General features: G+C 39.9%; 2 protein-coding genes across 2 annotated transcripts; one reads left to right on the top strand and one right to left on the bottom strand.

The window, feature by feature from the left end:
* Nucleotides 1-1,932: 1,932 nt before the first annotated feature.
* On the bottom strand, nucleotides 1,933-14,032 carry LOC133120499 (vesicle transport protein SFT2A-like). The gene is made up of 8 exons (XM_061230338.1): nucleotides 13,397-14,032; nucleotides 11,321-11,407; nucleotides 9,732-9,814; nucleotides 9,484-9,565; nucleotides 7,494-7,529; nucleotides 6,500-6,558; nucleotides 6,174-6,203; nucleotides 1,933-4,975 (listed from the first exon to the last, which is right to left on the bottom strand). Exons 1-8 carry the CDS (start codon nucleotides 13,457-13,459, stop codon nucleotides 4,936-4,938), a joined length of 480 nt encoding a protein of 159 aa, XP_061086322.1. The 5' UTR covers nucleotides 13,460-14,032; the 3' UTR covers nucleotides 1,933-4,935.
* LOC133120483 (zinc finger CCCH domain-containing protein 6-like) lies at nucleotides 13,577-24,859 on the top strand. Its single transcript, XM_061230337.1, has 12 exons — nucleotides 13,577-14,147; nucleotides 16,408-16,573; nucleotides 16,872-16,943; nucleotides 17,036-17,294; nucleotides 18,220-18,380; nucleotides 18,983-19,087; nucleotides 20,388-20,494; nucleotides 20,710-20,818; nucleotides 21,053-21,177; nucleotides 21,371-21,606; nucleotides 21,863-21,940; nucleotides 22,861-24,859. The coding sequence occupies exons 1-12, from the start codon at nucleotides 14,074-14,076 to the stop codon at nucleotides 23,544-23,546; spliced, it is 2,178 nt and encodes a 725-aa protein (XP_061086321.1). The 5' UTR covers nucleotides 13,577-14,073; the 3' UTR covers nucleotides 23,547-24,859.
* Nucleotides 24,860-26,404: the final 1,545 nt, after the last annotated feature.

Here is a 26,404-nt window from a genome sequence, read left to right as displayed (position 1 = left end):
ATTAGACCATTATTTATAAAAAAGGGCACACAAAAACATTAATATCAGTTTTCACAGGGAACAGGTATACATACAAACACAAGCACACACACACACAGTGCTCGCCAATGGAATATTGCTTTTTTGGAATGCAGTGTATTTCAAAATTTGTGTTTTGCATTAATTCTGTTAAAAATAGGCTTAATATTTGTGCCATAGTAAGCCCATGATAATAACACAATGGTAAATGGGTAAATGGTAAAATGATCTGCATTTATACAGCGTGTTTATCCAAAGCGCTGTACAATTGATGTTTCACATTCACCCATTCACACACACTCACACACCAACAGCGACTGGCAGCAACCAGCACGTTAGGGATTATGTGCCTTGCTCAGGGACAGTTTGATACACTTTGTCTAATTCACTTTATTTATTTTTTAATGAGGCTATATAAAAATGCATTCGGTCCTTCAAAATTCCAAGGCACACTTGACCTTTCCACACGGCACACTGGTGAAAACCACTGGCCTAGGCACTGGTCAGGGTTTTTTTTTTTTTTCATTCCTGCAAAAACACAAGAAGAAAAAAATAGCTAGCTAGCTAACCTGGCTTCTTTGCTTTTTTGCTGAGAGAAACTGACAAGTAATGTTAGGTGCATTCAGAACAAGCGGGGAGAAAGAAACGTGAATGCCTTTATGTGTGCAGTAACTTTCAGTGATGTAGGGATCCTGTCAGTCATGTAGCGTACACATTAATTATATTTGTAATGTTATTAAATAACAATTAAGCTTTGTCATTTTTAAGCACTGGACAAATGAACATGTGGGACAGGTTGCTCAAATCCTTTCTTACATTCACATTTCTTACAGAAACAGTAGAAATCATGTGAAGAAGATAGACAATAAAGAAGTAAAAGTAAATAGTACAAACAGGAGACAGGAAATGTTGAGAGATAGAGATCTAGTGTTTCAGTTTTATAAAAGGCCCTATTTTGTCCAAAATGATTGCTTAAAATGGCACCAGAAGTGTAAGAAGGTAAAAAGGTTCCTTTTAAGGGTTATTTAGAAATGGTTATTTATTTTGTCCATGCAACTACAATTCAGGACTCAGTCCCCCTTGACAAAAAATCCTATAATCGTGCCTGCCTTGGACCCTTGATGACTTAAAGCCATTTATCCAACAAATGTGTTCCATACTGTATCAGCATAATTTACAGTTTAATCTAGTCCCACCCCCCAATTCCCATAGAGATCCATTCAAATGCAAAGAGTTTTAGTATCACTTTTAGGACAACCTGAAAATAAGATATCCAGATGATGTTGATAGGTCACAGACATTAGGAAGTCATGGCATGCAAAGGATATGCAAAAAATACTAAACATGACTACTTTCATTCACAACACATTGCTGTGCCCCAAACATTATGGTGCCCTGAAATGGGGGGACTAGGCATAAACACTGCTGTAATTTCTACATGGTCTTATTTATTAAAATCTGACAATACTACATTTATTTATTACAAATCTCAAATTGTGGAAATCAACAATTTTGTCCAAAACATTATGGAGGGCACTGCATTTGACTCTTCGTCTCCTACTGTAGAATCACAGAGTAGAATAACCCATTCCTGAATCCATGAGGAATGGTAGATAGACAGAAATCTGAAATGTTCATAGTTTCCATTGTACTAATTTATTGGAAATGTTATTTGCATTACTCATGTTTATCTATAAACCATTTTATAAGTTAATAACCACAACTAAATGGTCTTAAGTGGGAGAAAATATTTATCACAATTTTTTCTTTATGTCATTCTTAAAGACTTTATTTTTATTTTTTAAAGACAGATGCAGCATGCTATTAACCGCTCTATAGCTTAAAACTGCTAGAAACAAAAATGCTCCCCTTATTGAATTTCAAAAACACTGCAAACTGTAATATTAATATTACTATTGTTAATAATATTACACTTTATTTATATAGCACCTTTCAAGCCCAGAGTGCTTTGCAGAAAACAGGAGATATAAAGATGATATGATAAAAATAATGTTCCAAGAAAGCAGACGGTTAAATAAAAAGGAAGAACACTTAAAATAATCAAGCGTTTATAATAAACTTCAGAAGATGAGAAATACTTTTTGGAACAAAAATAAATAAATATAAAACCATAAGAAGAAAAACAATCAAAATGAACTAGAAGCTGGTGTAAAAATGTGTTTTCAATTGACTTTTTAAATCTTCTGATTCAATTCTGATCTAAAAAGGCAGGCTGTTCCACTGTATAAGACCATGAGAAGCATTGTTCTGTTCTTTTGTAGTGCACCATTGGAATACAGAGAAGGTAGGTATCTGATGAAATGGCACATTTGGGCTGATGTTTTTCCTGAAAGTTCAGCTTCAGTTTTATGTTACTTTCAAAATATGTTGAAAGTAACACAAAAGTAACATCACAACCTCTTCCAAATGAAACTGCTCTAAATGTAATGGAACACCATTAATCATTTAAATAATTCTGTGTTCGAGAAAAGCACAAAATGCTACTTCAGAATAAGCCAATTTATGGATGAAGCAAACACACAGCTATGGACATATTTCACATTTTTATCAGGTGCAATGTTAAAGAAAATTACAGCAGATTCTTGTTGAGCTGGTTTGATGAATGAACAAAGTATATATCATAAAACTAAATTAAAAGTATATATCATCTCATGTAAATAGCAAATCCAATAAGGAATAGAGCTCTCTTTATATTGACATAAAGTTACGCAAAAATATAATGCCAAAACCTTAGCCTTATGATTGAACTTAAAACGCAAATTAATTATTCGACACAAAACTTGCACAATGCCGAAAGCTTCAAATCAATGGTTGTGTGGTTTTTGTTCAAACCACAATTGCAATCCCAGAATTTTAACAAGCTGTTCTTTTTTTTTTATCAGGTTTAGAAGGGATTATTGACCCTCAAGCCACATTACGTCAGAAATTAGGTTGTCACTGTTCAGACGAAATATCAGATTTGATCTAAGGGACTTTGACCATGGAATTACATTACATTATTGGCATTTGGCAGACGCTCCAGAGCGACGTACAGTTGATTAGACTAAGCATGAGACAATCCTCCCCTGGAGCAATGCTAGGGCCTTGCTCAAGGGCCCAATGGCTCTGCAGATCTCATTGTGGCTACACCAGGGATCAAACCACCGACCTTTGCGGGTCCCAGTCATATGTATATGAATGATTGTTCGTGCCAGGTTTCAATATGTCAGTAACTGCTGATCACCTGGTATTTTCATGCATAACTGTCTCTAAAGTTTACAGATAATTGTGTGAAAAACAAAAACACATCCAAATTGGTCACTGAGTGTACAAATGCATGTGATACACAACTGATCATATTAAATATTGAGATTAATCAAAAGGCTCCAAATTGGTGTGGACACATGGCCACAAAACTAACCATTTGGTAGATGATGAATTCAAAGTCAGGAAATGATAATCAGTCAAACCTTAATTTGTTGAGTTAAGAAAACAGCTACCTTTTTCTTATGCATGTCTGCAGTATAGCAAAATGTGAACATGGGACATTTATGCTTCACAGCTGGGAGAGCTACTTCTGACGTAAAGTGGCTAAATAAAAGCACCTAATTATGAAAAAACAACAGCCCGTTAAATTATGGGATTGCAGTTGTGGTTGGAACAAAAACCAGCACACACAGAGGCTCCCCTGGACCGAGTTTGAGAACAACCGTTTTAATGCAGTTTAATATATTTATGACTTAAATATACATTTAACTGCATTAAAGCACAGAATATCATCAACAGTTGTTATTTAGCAAACAGAAATAAGACACTTTATATACATTATGTGCAAACCTACAGCCCTAATTCAGTAAATACACAACATACACACGGTATCAAAACAGCATACACACAGCACACCATAGTACATAGAATTTGAGACCACTGTCCTAACCCATGTTGATGCAACAGGTTCATTGCACACCACAACCACACCACTACCAAACCTGTAGAGGCAAAAAATATTCTATTTGCACATGACTAAATGAGCAATTTGGAAAAATCGTTCCTGGCTGAGACGCACCCGATTGCGCTTTGCTCGGAACTGACTGTGCCAATGTATGAAGTTAATCCTGTATTTGCGGTAAGCCCATTTACTGACAGAACCACCATATTGCAACAATCCTGTGCTTATTATGGGCACATTCACTTGGGAGCTCCTATGATAATTGTGTAATGATGATTATGACAATTATACAGTATAACGTAACTTTGTTTCACAATTTACAATCAGGTTGTGGCAGTTAAACCTTTAAAAATACAATTTCAAGTATGCAAAGTAAACACACAGTGAAAAATGTTTTTTTTTTGTATAAAGAAAAATGACCTATCAAAGCTTGATAGTCTTTTAGAGTACACAATCCCTCAACCTCCAAAATAGACAGTAATGACACTATTACATTCAATGAAAAGGCACATTAAAAACATATTAAATACTTTATCTATTCCAAAGTACCTCTCCCCTGATGAAAATATTCACTTCAAACTAAATGTGCACTCAATAAATTATCAATCACAATCATGCGATTTCAAAATATTTTTTGAAATATGTATACCGTACAGCTACTTATACATTCGAGAAGAAAGATTCCCTTGACAGATGTGCCATTTGTTTGCATATGATTTACAAGCTTGCTCAATTAGACTTCAGCACAATGAAGAGGTGGAGCTTTTGGAAGGAGTCACACTTGTCTAAAAACTAACCATATGATTAGCTCCATATTTGAAACATTGAAAGTTCTGTATTTGCTGCTCTCAAATCCTGAAGTGCTCACTCATTATGCCTCATGAAACTAAAGACAGAGTAAAAAAAAAAAAAGGAGTTTTTGTTTGTTTGGTTCAATGGTGGAATTCATCTCAGAGAGGAAGTGGAGTTCAAGTCAAGCAAGTGGTGAAACACTTCATCACTGCATCCCTGGCGGAAAAATAGAAGACATTTAACGCCAACCATATCACACAATACAACAGAACAATAACCACACTGTAGTACTAGAAAGAAAAATAAATGTTAAGTAAGGAATAATTCACAATGAGGTGGTCATTAAATGGTTAACGGATGATGCGGGGAAGACAGGTGGTTGACAACACGGAGTGTCAGACTGTCCCCTTTAATCTGAGGGAATTTACATCCATATCAGGTGATGCGTCTAGGAATCACATCCCCTGTTATACATGGTTAGTGCAGCTATAAAAAAAGCTTCCCGTATCAGAATCTTGATTCTAGGCTTTTGATTGCCTTTGGAGTCAATCGATTGCCCTAGACGTTACTGGTATTTGTCTGAGTTGTGGCAATGGCAGTCAAGGAAGCCATTAAAAAAACAGTCAGATACATAGGCTTAACAATAGGCATTTATGGTTTCATTTAAAATCCAATGTGCTGGACTACATATGAGCACTTGGAAGTTTAAAAAACAATCAGGCAGTAACCAGCTGCTATAGAAACAAATAGCCTATGAGTAAAATACATTGAGAGGCAGTCAATGTATTTTGTTTAACGGCTTAATTTGGTCCATCATGAAACGTAAAGAGCACATTGTGTTAATTTAACAGAACATTGTTAAAAACAAACAGGTCTCAAATTGCATTAATAAAAAGAAACACAGTTACAGTATGTCCGTTTCACTTATCTAAAGTTTGTTTTGATTTAGCAGACTACATGTTGCACATGTATGTTTGGTCTTTGATGGAGCACTGTCGAACATTTGATTGCAAAAACAAACAATAACAGAACTCTTGATCCCATCGCATTTCAAATGCCTGTAGGTCTACCCATTCTTTCACTTCGTTTGCAAAAGTCAAAGAGTCTGCTACCTATGACAAACACCCAGCCTTAATTATTACATTTGAGTGTCTTTTTTTGATTCTAGGCTTTTCATTGCCTTTAGAGTCTCCTATTGGCCTATGAGGCTGATGAATTAGAAAAAGAACAGTCAGAGACATAGGCAAAACGATAGACTTACGAAAAAAGCATTGGTGTACACCTAGCTAACTAATTACGTTTGGTCCCCTAAAATGGAAGGACTATGTATAAAAATGGATATAATTCCAATCCGGATTTGCACTGTATGTGAAAGTGTATTGTCATGAGCAATAGAAAGTGTGTTAAGTCTTACCTTGCAAATGGGATGTAGGAGATGCTGTACCTGCAGAACAACAACACGATAGGTATTAGTTTTTTATTACAGTCATGTAACTAAGTGAGGCCCACTGGGTCTCCTACTACAACCATGCAATTCACATGCCTTGAGTGAGGGATATTAGTCACCCGTTACAGTTCTGTAACTGTCCTGAGTGAGGGACATTAGTCTCAAGTTATAGTCGTCTGACTGTTGTGGGTGAGGGGCATTAGTCCCCAGTTTCAGTCCTGTGGGACTTTGTCTGAACTGAAATCCAGTATTCACAGGTGTGCTCCCCCCCCAACATCACCAAGAGAACTCACCAGGACATTGCCAAGAACTGTAGTATACAGAAGATGATTGCCAAGCCTCTTTTCTGCCACTAAGGGGGGGAATAAAAAACAACAAGAACGGCATGTTTGGTAAATATTTTTCCTGTCCAAGTGATTCACAGTATACCATATAGGGATCACTGTACAAAGTTATAGCTTAAAGGCCTTTATGACCACATTCACATCTTACACTGATACTGTATATTTGGGAAGATCTGTACAGAAAAACAGGAAAAGCCCTATTGGTTTGGTCATATACAGTACAGTTACTAAGTAATTAGACAGAAGTACAATTTCTGTTCTTTTGGCTTTGTGCTACAGCACATTGGATTTTAAATTTATCAATGACTGTGGGGTTAAGGTGTAGACTGTTACCTTTTATTTCAGGATATGTACATCCATATCGGGTGATCCGGATTGGAATTATATCCATTTTTATACATAGTCCTTCCATTTTAGGGGACCAAACGTAATTAGTTAGCTAGGTGTACACCAATGCTTTTTTCGTAAGTCTATCGTTTTGCCTATGTCTCTGACTGTTCTTTTTCTAATTCATCAGCCTCATAGGCCAATAGGAGACTCTAAAGGCAATGAAAAGCCTAGAATCAAAAAAAGACACTGAAAGCTTATACTTACACTAAGGTAGCGATTAAATACACCTGAAGCCAACTGTCCGATTACTTTTGGTCCCATAAAACGGAGGGACTATGTATTATAAAAAGGATGTCATTCCTACATGCATTCCCTGATGTGGATGTAAACACCATCAAATTAAAAGGTGACAGTCTACATTTTAACCTCATTATACATTGCTTCATTTCAAATCCAATGCGCAGGAGAGAACAGAATTTGTACAACTGTCCGGACTACACTTTACATGTATATTCACATGAATACACATAAGCATTAAGAGAAATGCAGGTACTGGTATTGGCTCTTCCCGCTTTTATGGATAACTGACACAGTCGTGAGAGAGCATACTTACCCAGAAGACTGAACACAGTGTCAGAATCAGGCAAAGCTGAGGGCAGAAGAGAGGAATTTATATTTTCGATAAGTTTTGCTGAAAGGCAAATTTCAGTATTAATCAGCAGTGCAGGGGCAGGGCTGAATCCTAGTCCTTCAGTGGTGCTGGAGTAGAGATCAGATAATTCACCTCCGGGTCAGATATGGAGTCTTTACATGTCTACATGTTAAACTGGTCATATTCACGCGTGTGCATGACTGTGTGGGCGCACATATATGCCGTATAGGCGTGTTTGTGCAAGTGTATGGTTGTGTGTGACAAGGTGCTTATGCCGCTTAAGCACTGATCACAGTACAGTGCTTCTGTGGTCTGCTCTGTAAAGACAACAGTTCAGTGAATTGTGGCCATAAAGTAGCGTGTTACTTTATCACTGAAAAGCACCCACGTCAATCTACTGACAAGCTATAATCAAGGCATGAACAGGTCTTAAGAGACTTTACACCAGGGGTATCCAGGACCCAATCTTATCCGAAAAGACCCGATGTTAGTGCAGGTCTTTTGCTTTAGCCCTGAGCACTGAGACAACTGACTCTGCTTATGAAGATCTTCATTGAAACTATGATTATTTAACTGAATCAGGCATTATAGTGCTTAGCTAAAACAAAAACCCGTACCAGCTCTTTTTTTAATAAGATTGAACGCACTTGCTTTCTGCAGGGAAGTCCAAAAATTGGTTAAATAAATAATGGAGGTAACGAGAATAGTACATGCATTCATAACAAAAGGCAATTGCAGAGAAAAAATTGTTTAACAAGTAATCAAGTTCAAGATCCTCCAAATGCTATGTCCGCTTCAATTCTTATGCAAAACTTTTGACAGGGTTCAAATCTGGAGACAGATGGTCATTGCAAAACATTCATTTTCCAGTTAGTTTATGGCTTGCTTGATTTTGAATTTGTTTGACTTGGGATCATTGGGCCTCATGCAAGAACAGTTTCATATACTTAATCATACATTTCTCTTATTTTTATTCACACGAAGGGCTTGTATGATTCTGCTATTTTGTATTCAACAAATGATTATAACTTCAGAAGCCTGTCCTAAATGCCTGTTATTATACAGTACTGTAGGTGGGTTCTGTCAGATAGATGGCCAATGGAATTAATGAGAATAAGGGATGTCTCACATAGACCGAATCTGATTGGTAGAGTGCAGTTAATTGTTTTTTTGGCACAACATAATAATATGGTGTATGGTTGATAAATGTTCTCTTATCCATCCTAAACAGTCCACTTAAATACAAAACATTTGAGGAGAGAAATAAGCAATGCGGTTGCTGAATCTTGATTCATATTTGATCCGCAATGCCTACTTTGAAACTTTGATCCGAGGTTCTGCAGCGCAAGGCTCACCATAGGAAATTAATGGAATGCGTTGTTTACATGATTCAAAGGACAGGTTGGCACCACTTGTAAATGTTGTTCCTACCTAGAAAAAAAAAGTCTAAATACGAGAAAATGCATGAATACAGTAAGTCTGTTCTGGTTCTTACATGAAGCCCAATATCTTGCTGAACCAGGTTTGAGGCCTTGGGACTTTATGGAGTTTATGATTCCATTGATCATAAAAGAGCTTCAGCACCAGTAGATGCAAAACAACATCATAATATCAAAGATCCCCAACCATATTTCACAGTATGACATTCTTTCAACATCAGCGATGCCACATAACCGACTGCAAGCAAAAAATGCTAAGCAAATTTTGTCATCAACAGACCATAAGACCCTGTTCAATTTGCAAGTTCTAATGAAATTAACTATAATTTAACTCAATTTATTATTTTGTTCAATGCCCTCTCTATAAGTTTTTTCTAGCAACCTTTCCAAAAGGCTTATTGGCATGGAGGTGGTGCTGATTGGTAGATTTTGTGCAAGAATCACTAAGAACGGGGGCATGATTTAGCCTTGTTTTCTTTTGTATTTCCACTGTAAAGCAGTAAATAGCATACCAGCATCACACATGTCGCCACCAGTCGAGTGGGCTCAAACATTCTTTTCAGTTGTTTCAGCGGTCCCATCAGGAAACAGGTACTGGAAGAAGAATGACAATGAGAGAGAGTGATACAAACAAGATAAAAGGATTTTAACAAATGCCTACAATCATACGTAACAATTTTCACTAAAGTGAAACCCAAAAGGGCATTTGTACATGTAAACATTCAATGAATAATAATTACAGAAAGCAAAGCAGTGTTACCTCAGTAAGGCTGCAACATTTCCAATTGTGTAAAAAACAGCAAAGAGAGGAACGCCATTTGGTAAGAAAAGCAGTGCAGTCCCCTGTGAAAAAAAAGAGCATACTGTAAATACAGTATTATAGCCCATTGTACCAACACTCAATTTAAACTCTGTTCGTTACACTACACAAATGGTACTGTATGTGAATGTAGATTACATTACATTACATTACATTACATTATTGGCATTTGGCAGACGCTCTTATCCAGAGCGACGTACAGTTGATTCGACTAAGCAGGAGACAATGCTCCCCTGGAGTAATGCAGGGTTAAGGGCCTTGCTCAAGGGCCCAACGGCTGTGCGGATCTTATTGTGGCTACACCGGGATTAGAACCACCGACCTTGCGTGTCCCAGTCATTTACCTTAGCCACTACGTAGCCACTTACCGTAGCCACTATGCTACAGGTGGACCAACACCTCACTTATACGGCTTTAGAACACTAATTACAGTACACCAGCCCCCAATTGACACTGTTAAATTATACCAAAACCAGTTGTTAGGTATTTTATTATTATTATTATTATTATTTATTATTTTTATTTCTTTTTATTAAAAGGTAAACAAACAAAAAAGTTTAACAGGTTAACAGCTAACAGGTGTATTGTAGAATCCTTAATTTTCCCTAAAAAAATAACAAGGGGAGCAAACCCTGTTCCAAAGTCATCGGGTCCGCAAAATAGTGTCTAGGATTTAACTACATCTTGCAGCCACGTGCCAAATAAAAATAGAAAAAGAATGTGCACAACATGAATTATGTGTTATTTATTTTTAATAAAAATAATAGAAATAAAAAATAAAAATAAAGACATATATATATATATATATATATATCACACACACACACACACACACACACACACACACACACACATCAAGCACTTTATTAGGAACATTTTTACTTTATTACGTCTACTTATTCAAGCGATTACCTAATCAGCAAATTATGTGGCAGGTATGCATTCAATCATGATACAGTTCAGGACACGGTTCAAGAGCTTGAATATTACCCACTATTGTAACTGCAGTTAGATGGAAATGCACATTCAATCACAATATACCAATACCCCATTCGCACTCTGTTTTAGTACACTACTGCCCCATTCGCACTCCATTAAGCACCAACTTACTGGTGATTAGACTACAAGTCATTTGGTTTACAATTGATTGATTGATTGATTGATACAATTGAATTAAGCAGGAGACAATCTCCATCTTATTGCGGTTACACCGGGGATCGAACCACCAACCTTGGGGGTCCCAGTCATGTACCTTAACAACTATGCTAGTTTGAGTTCACTTCAATTTCCAATTCTTTATACCACCTAGTGGTAAATGCAACACACTGCATTTAGTTTTTTAAAACAGTACATTGACTGAGTAGCCAGCAACAAGCAGCCATCATAAGTCAAGCACATTAAAAATAACTCTTACACATGCTGAAACCAGGCAAAATTTATTTCTCCAATGGCTTGGACTGACAGGCAAGTAAATGTAATATAAATGTAAATATAGAGTGAAAAAGCTCATGAGAACAGGCTTTGCTGACCAGAATGGAGCAGAGGACGCCACCGGCGAAGCAGGCGATGAAGCACTTGAACCGCGTGCTGTAGCTGAGTGTGGATTCATCCAGGATCTGTGGGACCAACAAGCCTTATCTGTAACTGATCTGCAACATATCTACAGTACAACACATTCATCCATCCAATAACACACAAATCCGATACGCATAGGGGTAGACGATCCATAAATACATGTGATAGTGCTTTCTTCAAACCAAAAACAGGATAGGCAATGCAGTACACTCCCAGTTTGTTCCGGATTAGTTCAAAAAGACTATTCAATTCAAGTTGCTTTTTTTTTCTTTTCATTTCTTTTTCTAAAAGCGAGTTAGTTAGTTATATGGTTAAGAAACCCCTATAGGTATAGCTGCATGTTTATATATAAATAGCTGCATGTCTTTAGCAAGTTACATGCTATTGCTACAGTGAATTTCCCCATCACTGGGCACTGTAATAAATCTGAAGTCAGTCAGTGGACAAAAGAGGCCCAGTGGTTTGTCTACGTAGACACCGAGGTGTCCTAATGCTGCTGACCTTTCATCCGAGACACACAATGTTCCTCTTTTTGGTGCACTATTTAATCCATGTATATGTGTAACAACTCTGACATTACTGCAGAAGAGATTGTGAATACTATACCTTTCTGGGTCCGTAACCTCCATGGGAAAGCATGTAAAACCAAATGGAACAAATAATAGTGCTGAGTAAATAGTTAATGTGCATACATTGTTCCTAGCATTAGACGAACCAGCTCACATTGGAATCCGTAGACAGACCATGCAAGTGTTAATGCCGATCTGTCCCGAGCTTGTGAGCGGAAGTCCCCAATAGGCATTTCCCTTATTTTCCTCCATGATTTGCAAATGAAAGTTGTCAGCGTGAATACAATCTTAATGTCTTTATATGTGCGGTTGAGATAATCACTCTAAGGGTCTAAACTGCTTAGAAAAGTTGTTTGTTTTGGCTGGAGGATTAAGTTAAATAGATAATCGGATTCAATGAAAACAGTAAACAACATCTTACTCAAGCCATCATTTCCCAGGCGACGTGGGGCCTATTTCAAATAAGCTGTTAACTCCGTATATTACAGTTCTTATACTTCGAAAATGGGGCAGTGGGGAAGGGAGTCCACAGAGATCGGGGCAAGGAGTGGAGGAGGGTGGTAGTCGAGCTAATGGGACGCATCCCCGTAGGACCACGGTTTGAAGGTAATCACCGCCACCTGCCAGTGCCACTAGATGGCGATATGGTGCTTTGTGGCTGTGCATAATCGTCACTCAATCGCAGAACGACGACGAACAATCAGACCTCGGCGGAGGCCCAATCGAAACCCAGTGTCGGGGAAAAAAACAGAGCTTTTGATTACTTTGAATACATCATCAGTGTGTTTTAGTTTCAGTGCCTGCTTTTAAGTCACCAGGCTCTGATTTGTATACGCTTTCAACCATTCCCTTTGTGGCTGAAAAGATCTCAGGTTGCATACTTTATCATATCTCTTTTTACATATAGCTAGGTTGTTGCCAATTTTAAACTGTGAAATGTACCAGTGATTCGAATAAATATTATAAATTTCAGCAAATTAAAATATTGTATGGCCTATGTAAAACTGAATTTCAGTGGGTAAATGTGTAAGTTGATGTCTGCACGCCTTAGACTAGAGCAATGTGCTAGATTCTTCCAGCATGACATTGAAAGGATACATTCTCCGACAGAAACTTTAAACTAAATAACGTAACTAACTACGCATGATCACTAAAAATTCAAAATTAATTAAACCACGGACAGTTTCACTAATCTTAAAGTAAACTGAATAGAAATGGAAAAACACTTAGCTAAGCCTTCAGAGGTTAAAACTATTGAGGAAAAGAAAACTGACGTTCAGTTAGCAGGTAGTGCTAACTTAAATGTCTGATTCTAAAACACAAAATTACAAAATTGTACACCGAAATTAAAAAAAACACTAGTGAACCAAAGCAACGCGTAACGAGACACGACGTCAGAATGACTCGTTTAAGAACTTTAGTAGAAAGTTGTCACGTTTTGTATAATAAAACTAACGTTACCTCAGTCAGCCCGCCTTGATCCTCTTCATCTTGACCGCCTAATACACGACGAAGCTTGTCCATGTTCTGTTTTAAATGTCATATAAGATACGTCTGTTTTGTTTTAAGTCTGTAAAACAGAATTGTACAAGAACTGTGGTGAGTGTGAACTTTACTGACAAACTTCCTATTTCCGCTCCAGTGTCAACAGGAAGTCACAAGTGGAGCACACGCCCAATCGCCAACGTTACCGAAGATGCACGCTTAATATATATGAATTGACAACTGGACCTTTTTGTTTAAACAAGGAAGACCAACAGAATCACAGTGCATAATCTGTTCGCAATGCACCAGACAAGATAGTACATTGAGGAGGGTATTTGGTTGTAAGCTTCTGTAGCAGTGGGTGACCACGTGTTTTGTAAAGCACCATTCGCTAAATCGCTTGGCATTTTGTTTTGCCCGTATACATGAAAACATTACACGGACTAGTCAACCGTCTCGACCAAGGTGTTGGCATTATAACGGATTACTAAAGTAACCTAACTACGTAACGTGACCCACCAACGCTATAGCTACTGGCTACGGTAGATAAGACTCGCGACAATTTGTGGACATTGTTGATGTTGACAAAGCTGTGATGTGTGGCTAATGGAATCTTCATTGCTCTGTCAAGACTCTTTTGGAACAACTTTGTCATGGCTTTCGCTAGCCTGTTTTCAGGCCCACCAAACGAGGGTCTTCACGTGGCTGATTGTGTGAGCAGCGTAAGGTATGTCTACTTAACGCTAATTACGTGAACGTTTTAAAGTTGATTAATGTATTCCAGAAATTACAAGGCTAGCTAATATGCAGCAATCGTTCAATTGACAGCGATTAAGCAAAATGTATAACTAACAGTAGTTTATTTCAGGGGTTGATTTTATGCTGCAAGTTAGCTAGCTAAGCTACTTATTTGAAGGCGTACACAAATGAACATGGTAGCTGAAAGAGTTAACTTAGCACTTAGTTACGTTAAGTTATCCGGCAGATCATTTCCACCTCCAACTGGCTACCTCGACAGCAAGCGACTCCGGGTCGGATCTGTCACGATTCTGGCCCGAAGTCAGCCGGTACAGATTCGGTCCGGAGTCACTTGCTATCTGGGTAACCATGCTATTCACTATTCATACTGATTAACGTTGTAAGCTAAACTCTGTGTTGTCTGATGCTAACCTGGACGTTAGCTAAGTTACCAAGTCACCAAGTCCCCTCAGTGTTGCTAACTAGTTTTATGATGGTTCTGTGGTTACTTCGTGAATGCCATGACAATATCCCGTAATTAAGGATTAGCTATAACGATTGTAACATTTAGAATGCATATTCTACGTTCACGTCTGAGGGTAAGCAGCCGGCTCAGTGCTTTTATTAGTAATAATTCCTTTATTTATCCTAAATTTACAGTGGATATAAAAAGTCGGCACATCCTTATTGAAATGGCATGTTTTTGTGATTCATAAATCATGTCAGGCCTTTTTCCACATTGAATGTGAGCTTGCAAAACCAACACAATTCAAGTGAAAAACAAATGTATAATTTTGAGGAAATATGATTAAGCAATAACTCACGACAGGCAGTGGTATATTGTAATTTTATCAACCCCCTTAACCCAAGCCATGAAGGGATGCACATGGTCAGCAACAATACTCAGCTCAAATAGGCTGTGGTATTCAAGCGATGATTGATTGGTATTAATGAGACCAAAATGTACCAAAAGTGTTCCCCATACAATTACATTACTGCCACCAGCCTGGACTGTTGACACAAGGTAGGTTGGGTCCATGGATTCATACTGTAAATTCTGACCCTACCATTTGTATGCCTCAGCAGAAATTGAGATTCATCAGACCAGGCTACGTTTTTCCAGTTTTCAGTTGTCCAGTTTTGGTGAGCCAGTGCCCACTGCAGCCTCAGCTTTCTGTTCTTGACTGACAGAAGTGGAACCTGATGTGGTTTTCTGCTGTTGTAGCCCATCTGCCTCAAGGTTTGACTACGTATTGTGTATTCTGAGAGGCTTTTCTGCTCACCGCAATAGTGCAGAGTGGTTATCGGTGTTACCGTAGCCTTTCTGTCAGCTCAAACCAGTCTGGCCGTTCTCCGTTGACCTTTCATCAACAAGGCGTGTCCATCCATTTCACACCATTCGGAGTAAACTCTAGACTGTTGGGTGTGAAAAACCTGTTTATGGAAATACTAAAACCAGCCTGTCTGGTTACAATCTGCCTACAGTCATGCCACGGTTGAAATCACTGATCACATTTTTTTCTGCATTCTGATGGTTGATGTGAACATTAACTGAAGCTCCTGACCCGTATCTGATTGAGTTTATGCATTGCACTGCTGCCACACGATTGGCTGATTAAATAATTGCATGCCTAAGTAGGTGTATAATAAAGTTCCTAATAAAGTGCTCATTGAGTGTGTGTGTGTGTGTATATATATATATATATATATATATATATATATATATATATATATATATATGACAGTAAATGGTTGGCATTTATATAGTGTCTTAATCCAAAGTGCCGTACAATTGATGTTTCTTATTCACCCATTCATACACATTCACACACCAATGGCAATTGGCTGCAAAGCTCCAACCAGCTCTTCAAGAGTATTTAGGGGTTAGGTGTCTTGGTCAGGGACACTTCAACACTGCCAACCGTCCAACTTCCAGATGCCTGCTCTTACCGCCTGAGCAAATGTCGCCCCTATATAAAAAGAAGAGGCAGTGATGGTGTTATTGCAGTAGACTACTCTGTACACACCTCTCCAACTACATCTTTTGATCATAAAAGACCTAATACCCATTGTAATGGAATTTACTGTTCAATTAAAAACATTAACTTACAACCTATCCCAAATCCAGGGTTTAGACACTCTGAGCCAACACATGCATGGGAACTTAGTGCGTACATCTGAATCGGTTCATCTTTCTTAAACTGAAATGTGCTTGACCAGATAAACATGTTCACAATTGTTCATTAAAGGGAGAAAGCTGGAGAAGATAAAGCAGCAATCAATTATGATGGGACTCAAGCCACAAAGAAGAAGAGGAAGAAAAGGAAGAAAAAAAAGTGGGACACAAATGGAAAGGTCAACATGAGCACCATGAACGGACAGCAGGAGGAGCCAGAGGACAGATGCAGGCTGTGGGTGAGTGCAGTGGTCCTCACTCCTTGAGAGCCGCAGGGTGTGCTAGCTTTTGTTGGCGCTTAATTGATTAATTAAAGCTGTTAATTACACAGTTATCTCAGCACACCTGGTTTCTTGAGTCTGAATTGGTTGCTGATATTAAGGTGAAAACAACGCACACCCTGCGGCTCTCCAGGACCACTAGTCTCATGCTATTAACGTGTCACTAACAGACCACACTCTCTGCCAAGAATATAAATGCTGGGATGTAAAGCATAGTCAGTCTCATAACTTGTGTGTGTCTTTCTGGACTCTTCAGCACATCCCAGACCAGGAGCACAGGCCCGGAGTTCAGAGGAAGAATGAATGGCTCTGGGATTACAACATTGAGGTGAGATTTACCCAGCCCAATTCTCCCTTATTGTCCAAAATAGATTATCTAAACTAAAATGGAAAATGTTCCCCCCCCCCCTTTTGGCACAGGTCAAGAATTCCCAGTCAGGGAATCCTCTGAAGCGCAAGCGGAAAGGTGATGATCATGGCGGTCCCAAAAACAAGCGAGATTTCGCCTCTGAACTGGATCAGTACCGACGGATCAGAGAGGCCCCGCCCCCAGCCGACCCACCTTCCCCCTTACCTCAGCAAACAGGGGGACTGTCCCAGACAAAAGAAAAGATGAATATTAGGGGACAAGAGAACCCAGGAAAAACCTGGATACACAAGAGAAACCGAGCGATGCCAGGTGAGGACAACTTGCACATTGTCCCCCAGACAAGACCCATAGCCTGTCCCAGTAGTCCCCACCCCAACCAGGAACATGTAAGCCTCATGGCTTTTGGAAGCAGTTCTTTGGGATTACAGCAGGGTTGCCCAACTCTGGTCCTCAAGGGCTGGTCTGCGTACTGGTTTTTTTTCCAACCAATTGCCTTGTTTTTAATTTGCTGACAGCTCTATACATTACCCTGGTTCAAGCCTGTACTTGAGCACAGTAAAATCATTAGGATACACTTGCAGTCTACAGCTGTAGCCGGTACTCGTACACAATTCTGATAAGATATGATTGAGTCAATTAAATAATTAAGACCAGAAGTTGGCACAAAATCCTGAAACTGATCAGCCCTTGTTACGCACCCCTGGATTACTGTATATTCCTTTTTAAAAAGTCATAAATGCATAACATCATTTTCCAAATTCTACTTGTGCAAGTTATGTAAAATAATTTTGAGTTTAAAGCTAAACTTGACAGTTTTTGCTGACATTTTGTTGCAGTATGGCAGTGTATTCTTGCAAAGTGAATGCTAGTGTAGTTAAAAAGAGCCTACTTTCTTAGTATATGCAAAACATATGGGCTGCATTAGATGAGGTAAGCTCACTTAGGTTTTTTTTTTTTTCCTCTTGAGTCACATGAGAAGAGTTGTTCTGCAGGTGTACCGGATAATATCAATATCTTCGGTTGGAGAGGAGGAAAAAATGTAATGATAACAAACTAGTCCCCATTTCAGTAGATCTTTAAAAGCATAATAAAGCAGTGTAATTATTGGTTTGGTTTTGGTACTGTCGAGACCTGTGTATGCCATGCCGACAACTGTTTTATGGGCAGAGTAGGTGGCCCATCTATCGGATTCGACGTATCCATATTTTATTTATTTTATTTTTCTTCTTGGCAGGTCCTGGTGGGAGAGGCAGGGGAGGAAGGGGCAGAGGCAGAGGCAGAGGGGGCATGAGCCAAGGTTCTGGCTTACAGAATAACAAACCAGATGGCAGGAACTACGGGAATGGCCGTGGCCAAAAGGGGGGTCAACATAAGGGTCAACATAAGCCTAAAGAGGTAAGCTACACTGCTCACATGCATAAAAGCATGCAAGAGGTTCAGCTGTTTTTTCAGACCAAATGTCAGAATGGTGATCTAAGTAATCTCCTGGGATTTACATGCACAACAGCCTCTAGAGTTTACTGAGAATGGTGTGAAAAACAAAAAACATCCATTGAGTAGCAGTTCTGCAGGCAGAAACGTGTTGTTAATGTGAGAGGTCAGCAGAGAAGGGCCAGACTGGTCAAAGCTGACAGGAAGGTGACCATAATGCAAATAATCTGCAGTGGCATACAGAAGAGTAACTCTGAACACACAACGTGTCAATCCTCTGAGTGGATAGGCTGCAGCAGCAGAAGACTTCAAAAAACAAAAAAACTGTCTAAAATGCTCACTGAGTGTATATCTTTTTAGAAATTTGGGCCAAAATAATTTGTTAATTTGTCAAATTCACACCAGCCTTTTTGGAATGGAGTTGTGCACCCCTGATTATTTATTTATTTATTATTTTTTCCTTGAATCAACCACTCCATAATTCCTCTGTGGAACTGGTGGTCACTCAAGTTTTTTGATTATTATGGTGGTGCCATTATTCACTTTAATCACTCCTCATCTTTCAGGAGAAAAAGAAGGTCTTTCTTACCGAAGAGTATATCAACCGGCATACAGTGGAAGCCCAGGGACGACGCATTTGTAAATATTTCCTGAGAGGCGACTGCCGCAGAGTAAGTATATGAGAGAGATTGGGTGCATGTGGAGGAGTAGTTTGAGCAATGGTGTGGAAGAACAGTGGTGAAAGCCGCAGTTTGGTCAGAGCAGTTTTATGCAGATTACAGTTTAGGCTCAGTTTTACATTACATTACATTAATGGCATCTGGCAGACGCTCTTATCCAGAGCGACGTACAACAAAGTGAATACCCATAACCAGGGATAATGATGCTGGATGCTGGGAGGCCAGCCTTCTTCTTGTTTAACAAGTACCTTGATAATAAACAGATGGTCAGCTACTATTGTTAAATCCCATTATTTTGTAGGTGGGATCCTGAGTGCAAGTGGCTGTTCAATGCTGGAACATTTTGCAGTCATGCTTTGGTGAACGATGTACACACTGGGTGCGCTCCGTAGTTACCATAGCTACCATAATGTACGTCCAATAACCCAATAGTATTACTTGCCTAAGAATGTTGGTTACCTGTTTAATTAAGTAAGAGTGCTGAAACACTTAACGTTCAACGAGAGCCTTGGCAACCAAATGCTGGTCAAGCACTGGAATATGCAGCACTTTTCTTTGGTGACCCAGAAACAATATAAACCTGCCATTGATGTTTTGACTGCCATATGCCATCTGTTCCCTTTGAACTCTTTCCTTTCAAGCATTTGAATTGTTCCTCCGTATTAAAAAGAATTACATAAATCTAGGTAATATTATGAAAAATGCAGCATTTTTATTTCCATCGGTCAAATGTCCTGTCAGGAAGCAGGGAAAAAGGTTTGATTTGAAATAAACTTTGAAAGTTTGGAAAAAAATAAAAAATAAATCAAAAAGCTGTTGCTATCTTCAAAAGCAGGGATGCAATAAATATTGCAAAGCGAGAGTAGACTCAAAACTTCTGAAATCTCCTTAGCGAGGCACCAAATAGTAGCTGTCAAGTGGGGAACATCAATATGGGTGCACACTTGAGGTCGGGAGTCTTGGAGGTGGGAGCATGAAATGAAAATGCTCCCTAGCCTGCAAAATCCATTTGCAGAAATCTGTTGGCACGAAACAGATTGCAGGAAGCTATAAACAATTTCCAGGCTTTAACAGGTTGATTGTCTGAAAGCCTACAGCTAATATAATTGGCCGGTTTCATATCATAACATTGCTTTCGTTCAGACTGTGGGAATACACACAGTGCCATACATTATGGAATTGTGTGCGCATACAGTGGATGCCCATGAAAGGTGTCCGTAATGGCATGACCACCTGCCTTTAACCTGCTTCTAACCTGGTTCTAACCTGATTTTTGTCCTCTTTCTGACAGGAAGACCAGTGCAATTTTGAGCATGACATGAATGTAAAGAAGATGGAGGTGTGCAAATTCTATGTCCAGGGCTGCTGCGCAAAGCAAACCTGCATCTACATGCACAATATCCTTCTCTGATTTGTACCATGGTGAACGTGGCTTTGTGTGAAGGAGTATAGACTACCAGCTTATATACTGTAGCATCAGAAAATTGCCGTGTATTTCTGTATGGGGATGAGAATTGTATTTTATATGAGGTATATTCAATAACCTTCTGATTTAGTTCATATTTTAGATCCGTTCCATTGAAATCTTTTTTACCTTAACCGCGATGTTCACAGGACTTTCCATGCAGGTTCTTTCATACAGGAGCAAAGTGTTACCAAGGGGATACGTGCAGGTTCTCCCATGAGCCTCTGACAGACCTCACCAGAGAGCTGCTGCATCGGGTGAACTTTGAACTCGTCCATGCATTGTTTCCAGTTTGAAGGATTGACCTGTTGTTTCTTAAGCTATAATTATATTCCCCTCTATTTTAGACCTTTTCTCAGGGGATTACTCTGCTTACTGCAAGCGGGACCTCTTATTCGGTCTCACATTTCCTAATGGAGGGGACTGTTCTGCTTCCTGTTTCTGCAGCAGGGAGTGTTAATCTGTTTTCTGTTTCGTTTTTTCTGGAGCAGTCTCTAAATCCTGAGCCGGTGATGAAAGAAGTACCAGAACCGATAGAACAGGACTTCTCCTCCTCACCTCTGCCCCCTGTGGCTAAACTCACTGTTGACATGTCTCACAATGCCGTCAGTGTCAGGTAATGCATCATCTACATCCACTTTACCCTACTTCCATCTATCACAGCCACACCTGTGCCCCTCTGTCTTTGCCACATCCATTTTCTGCTTATCTCAACCCATCTCATGGCCTCAATGGCCTCAATGATCGTCAATGTTTATCGCTACTCGCTAGAGCAACACTTTGATTGACAGTACGTGTTTGTGTTGCAGGCCAAATTTCTACAACAGCTCCCCTCTCACAGAATGCCAGCTCCAGGGAGGCTCTACCCTACCTCCGTCTAGCGGTCTTAACATACAGGGTGAAAAAAGGACCGTTCCTGTAGGGGCACCTGCCCTGGAGAAATGTTCCCCAATGCGTGCTCACTCTCCTGCAGTCCCAGACTCCACAATGAAGTGGAATCCAGTGAAGGTCAATGATGGGCTCATCTCTTCACCTGTGGAGGGAGGTAAGAGCCGAGTCATAATCAGCGATACCCTCTCCTTGATAACAGTGCCCTACTGTATTAAAGGGACTAGTGGTCTGTGTTCAGTCCTGCTTCGGGCTGCTTGGAAAGGAAAGTTATCCAACCCCATTCTCTCCTTAAGACCTTTTCAGTACAATAGTGTATTACTAGTAGTTTATTAGTACAATATGTAGAATTCAGATATTGTGGAAATGTGACTGTATCAGCCTAACATGGGGCTTTTTTCCCCCCAAAACAGCCTCCTCAGTCCTGCAGACCCTGTTCATGAACCTTTGCCCGACTCATGAGGAGCCACAGAACTCTGGTACAGTGACAGGTACGTAGTCACCTCAGTAAACGCTTACTCATTGCGATTTTGGTTGTACCGTGTAGAAATTGCAGTGGTATTTCAGGGCACCATAATGTTTGGGACACATGGCTTCACTGGTGTTTGTAATTGCTCAGGTGTGTTGAATCGCCTCCTTAATGCAGGTATAAGATAACTTTTTATAAGATAAGTCTATCTATCACCTTTGGAAACTATTATTGCTGTTTATCAACATTAGGACCTAAGTTGTGCCAATGAAAGTCAAAGAAGCTATTATGAGAAACAGGAATAAAGTGGTTAGGGACATTGGCTAAACCTTCGGCTTACCAAACTCAACTGTTTGGAACATAATTAAGAAGGAAGAGAACACTCGTGAGCTTACTAATCGCAAAGGGAATGCAGGAGAGCCTTTGTCAAGGGAGTACTTGCACAGCAAACAAAGAGCATTACATTGCTTATCTGTAGCCAGTGCAGTATGTCAGTGGTTCCAAAATTTGGTCCTGGGGCCCCTCTGTATGCTGGTTTTTACAATTATAATCCAAAAATTTTAACAGGCTAATTTTTCTTAACTATTCTGTTGAGAGGATTATTTCCCCCTCGAATCTTCATTATGCCAGAAATAGCTATGCATTTATCTGATGTTTTTGTTCCAAAGCAACTTGCATTTTATTAGAATAAGCAGGGCACTATCCCCCCTGCAGCAATGTGGGGTTAAAGGCCTTGCTCAAGGGCCCAACAACCACTGCACTAATTTTATCATGGCTACACCGGGGCTTGAAGCACCAACCTTCCGGGTCCCGGTCATGTGCCTTACCACTAAGCTATTTAACTTCATTTTTGTGTATTTCAGTTAATGTGCTTCAACGACGTCTTGTGTTTTGAGTAGCTCATGTACTCACCATGTTGTACTGATATTACCCATGTTCCAGGTGTTTCTGCAAGCCCACATGTCAGTGATGAGGGCGCTCTCATTGCCAAAAAGAGGAAGGCACAGGATACCGCCCCGACAAAACCAGAAACGAACGTGTGTGACTGGCTAGTTAATGTTGAGGCACGGTCCAGCCAACATGAGGCAGAGACATGCGAAGAGGTTTCAGCACCCTTTTACAAACCGCTCTCCTCTCAGGATGGGGGGGAATTGGATGTACAGGAGGAAATGAGACTGAGGAATGAGCCTGCACTGGTGCCCCTACAGCCCATCCCCGGAATTGCACGAAGGGATCCACGTTCTGGGCCCCTTCCAGCCACTATCACGTTGGCCCTGGCCCCCTTTGCCCGCACAGTAGAGTGGGACACTGAGGAACCATTTCCGCTGCGACCCCAGGTAGTCACCTCCCCACAGAGTTTCAGCCCTACCCATCACTCTCAGCGACTCTTGGTGGGCACCCCTGAACACTCCTCCTGCAGCTCAACTCCACCTGAGAACCTGCCTCAGGCAGCATCTTCTGCTGTGCACAAGTTGCCCGTACCGGCTCTAGCTGGGCTGATCCACCCCACTTACTCCAGAGGCGGGGTCAAACCAGAAGGAGGAGCGCCTGCAGCCAGGGAGACTCAGTCAAAGGGACATGTCCTCAAGGGTCTTTTCAAGTCCTTCCTTCCTGCATGTGACCTCTAGCCCCTCTGTCTTTTCTGTTCGCAACAACCCCTGCCAGTAACCGTGACCTGACCCTACTGCACCCCTCTTCTGCCATTTGGCTGTAAATGTTCTAACCAGAGACTGCTGTGTACGATAAACACACACACGTGTGCACAGAGTATTTAATGTTACAGGGTAATACACTACAGAATCTGGGAAAGGGCTGTTATTGACATTCATTGAAGGAAACATTGTAACAGGAAGCAGCACTTATTTTAAGTTTGGCAGATAGATGCTGTTTTTTTAGAGTATTTTTTTAGTAATGGGGACAATCTGCCTAAGCAATGTGTTTCCTCACTGATTTTATTGACTTGTGAATGAGCTTAAATCCAGTGTCACCAATATAATAAACCTATAGGGCTGCCTAACCCTGTCCCTGGAGATATATCTTCCAGTAGGTTTTAACCCCCAAGAGCACGCTCATTAGAATCAGGTGTGCCAAATTAGGGTTGAAATTAAAACCTTGAGTAACAGGGTTGGGCAGCCCTGATCTATACCATATATGGAGGTACTTAACACTGACTACACATTTGTGATGTTGGGTTGTCAGTATTTTGTACATTTGCTAATGTGCAGTTAAAGGACAAGGCAGACCATTACTGTGTAATATTTTCTGTTGTCACCAGCCAGAACAAAGCATCTTTTTATTTGGAATAATTGCTATATAATTTTTTTTTTTTTTCAGGAAACTGATTCCTACATTTCAGTGGTAAGGGTTCATGGCAGTAAATACATTCTTATAGTTAATACTGAAAATTTAAAGAGGTGGATTAAGTGACAGGAATTTTCTAAATGGCACTAATTTTAAATCTAGCACTATCTGTATTTCAATACAGAAGTACAGAACTATAGTTCTGTTTAATTGTGTAATATTACAGTACTAACAGTATTTTGACAGGGCAAGAGGGTAAATGGTGAAGTCTATCTTTTTTGTTTCTTTTTTTATGACCCATTAGGCCCAGAGCATCAGCAAAACCACGGTGTGTTATTTCCCCATTGTGGATGCCCCTGGCTTTTAGCAGCACCAGAAGAATCTATATTTTGGTGGGCAAAATTCAATTAGTGAATGACATCTCAGCTATAGTGTGAATATGGCATATTCTTCTTACATTTTGATGAATAGTCCTACTTCTATTAAAAAATTAAGTTTAAATCAAGAAATATGCTTGTTCATAAGTGCATTCTCTGCGTTTACTTAAATTAAAAGATAGGTAAATTTACATCTGATTATGGAGGTAGTCTGTCTGTTTAGTTGCATATTTCTATAATAAAATAAATGTTTGTGTATCTTTTATCTGCTCAAGTCTCCTCCTTTAAGTCCAAATTTCAAAGCTACCCCCTCTGAAAATGGCACTGGACCATTTAATCAGCAAGAAGACACCCTCAGCTCTTTCTAGTCTCAGTTCTCAAATCACTGCTCTATCCGGCCATCTCTTTCTACCCTCCCACTGTCCTCTTCCCTTCTCTCCCCTTACAGATGCTGACATATCTCACCTATCTCTTGCAACCTCCTAAGCATATCAACCAACCTCCTCCCTAGACTCCATTCCCTCAACTCTCTTCCAGAACATATCATCCAGTGTACTCCCATTCATCTCCTCCACGATCATATCATTAATGTCCATATAATGTCCATATAATGCTGCGTCCATGGTCGTCAAAGAATTGCACCTCTGTTGAAGAATAAGATTCTGGACTCTTCTCTCCAGAATATGTAGCCAGTCCCCCTATTATGCTTTCTCCATGAAGCCCTGAAAAATGTAGCTAACCAACTCTGACTTCCTGCCACAAAGTAACCCTATAATTATGTTATATTTATCATTAAATTTGCCTAGCATTTCTTTTTTTGCGTGAACTGGACCAAGTAGACTTGTCTCCTCTGATCCGTGATCTAATGCTGCATTTGGCACCATACCTGTTGCGATATTTAAGGGACTGGGTACTGACTTTTTGTATGCATTTTGGCGAAAATATGACTCGATAGACCACATTGTGCCTTCAGCCAAATGACTTGCCAAAGCGTTGCCATAGCAGCGCCCATTGGTAGGCGGAGGGAGTCGCTATACTGTACGTTGCCATTTCTAGAGTGATTCATTTGCACTATAATACTGATAACTGTTCACGCCACACGCAAATTAGAACAGCATACATTGCGCAATGAAAGGGAAAATCATTTTAAAAGTTCATTCATTTTGTAGTTCGGCCGGTGCGACCTTTAAAAAGATTCACTCGCATTACCAAGACAAGACGCAGTCTGGTGTGCAGGTATAGACAACAAATTGCAAAAGAGGGAAGGACCAGCGTTGCTGAGTGGACAGGAGAGTTAATTATGATTCTTCACTGCTGTTGTCAGTGAGTCAAACTCCAGGGCAGGTCACACAAACCAAGGATATTTTTAGGGGGGCTGAGATGAAAAACGGGGGCTGAAGACCTTCAAAAAAAGCACTTAAATCGCCCATGGTACTAGCTCACAGGTACTAGGCTACAGGGCAGCTGCGAGGCTCAGGACTCTGATCCTAGTCCAAAATTAAAACCTTGGTTTTAGCTTGGGCAGAAAACTATTATGTGGTGATTCTGACAGTACTGAACTATGTCCCTCAGCATGTCCCTAAGGATTGATTATTCCACTGAGATCCACTTTTTGTCTATCACCTCAGCATTTCAGTCAGCTGTAGCTATCTCCTCACCAGCAGTGTAATAGCATAACGCCAGCTGCAAGAACAAAGAGTGAACAATGCACTCCAGATGGGCACAAGCAGAATTTTGCCAGTTGAACAGAGCTTGGTAGCTCCCACCCCCCTTGTGCTCTGAGCAAGTACTCTCAAGCCCTTGTAGTT

Source organism: Conger conger, chromosome 2, assembly GCF_963514075.1.
Source record: "Conger conger chromosome 2, fConCon1.1, whole genome shotgun sequence".
NCBI lineage: Eukaryota > Metazoa > Chordata > Actinopteri > Anguilliformes > Congridae > Conger > Conger conger.
The sequence above is the reverse complement of the archived record's forward strand: the minus strand, read 5'-3'. Positions and strand labels throughout refer to the sequence as shown.

What these genes read in the sequence shown, in the direction of transcription:
- LOC133120499 (XM_061230338.1), bottom strand. Translation starts at nt 13,459, where the DNA reads ATGGACAAGCTTCGTCGTGTATTAGGCGGTCAAGATGAAGAGGATCAA. An exon ending in TGGCGACATGTGTGATGCTG is followed by an intron (nt 7,530 to 9,483) that starts GTATGCTATTTA and finishes TTCTGCCCTCAG; the next exon opens with CTTTGCCTGATTCTGACACT. An exon ending in TCCTACATCCCATTTGCAAG is followed by an intron (nt 4,976 to 6,173) that starts GTAAGACTTAAC and finishes TTTTTCCGCCAG; the next exon opens with GGATGCAGTGATGAAGTGTT.
- LOC133120483 (XM_061230337.1), top strand. Translation starts at nt 14,074, where the DNA reads ATGGCTTTCGCTAGCCTGTTTTCAGGCCCACCAAACGAGGGTCTTCAC. An exon ending in AGGACAGATGCAGGCTGTGG is followed by an intron (nt 16,574 to 16,871) that starts GTGAGTGCAGTG and finishes TGGACTCTTCAG; the next exon opens with CACATCCCAGACCAGGAGCA. An exon ending in CCAGAGAGCTGCTGCATCGG is followed by an intron (nt 20,819 to 21,052) that starts GTGAACTTTGAA and finishes TTTCTGGAGCAG; the next exon opens with TCTCTAAATCCTGAGCCGGT.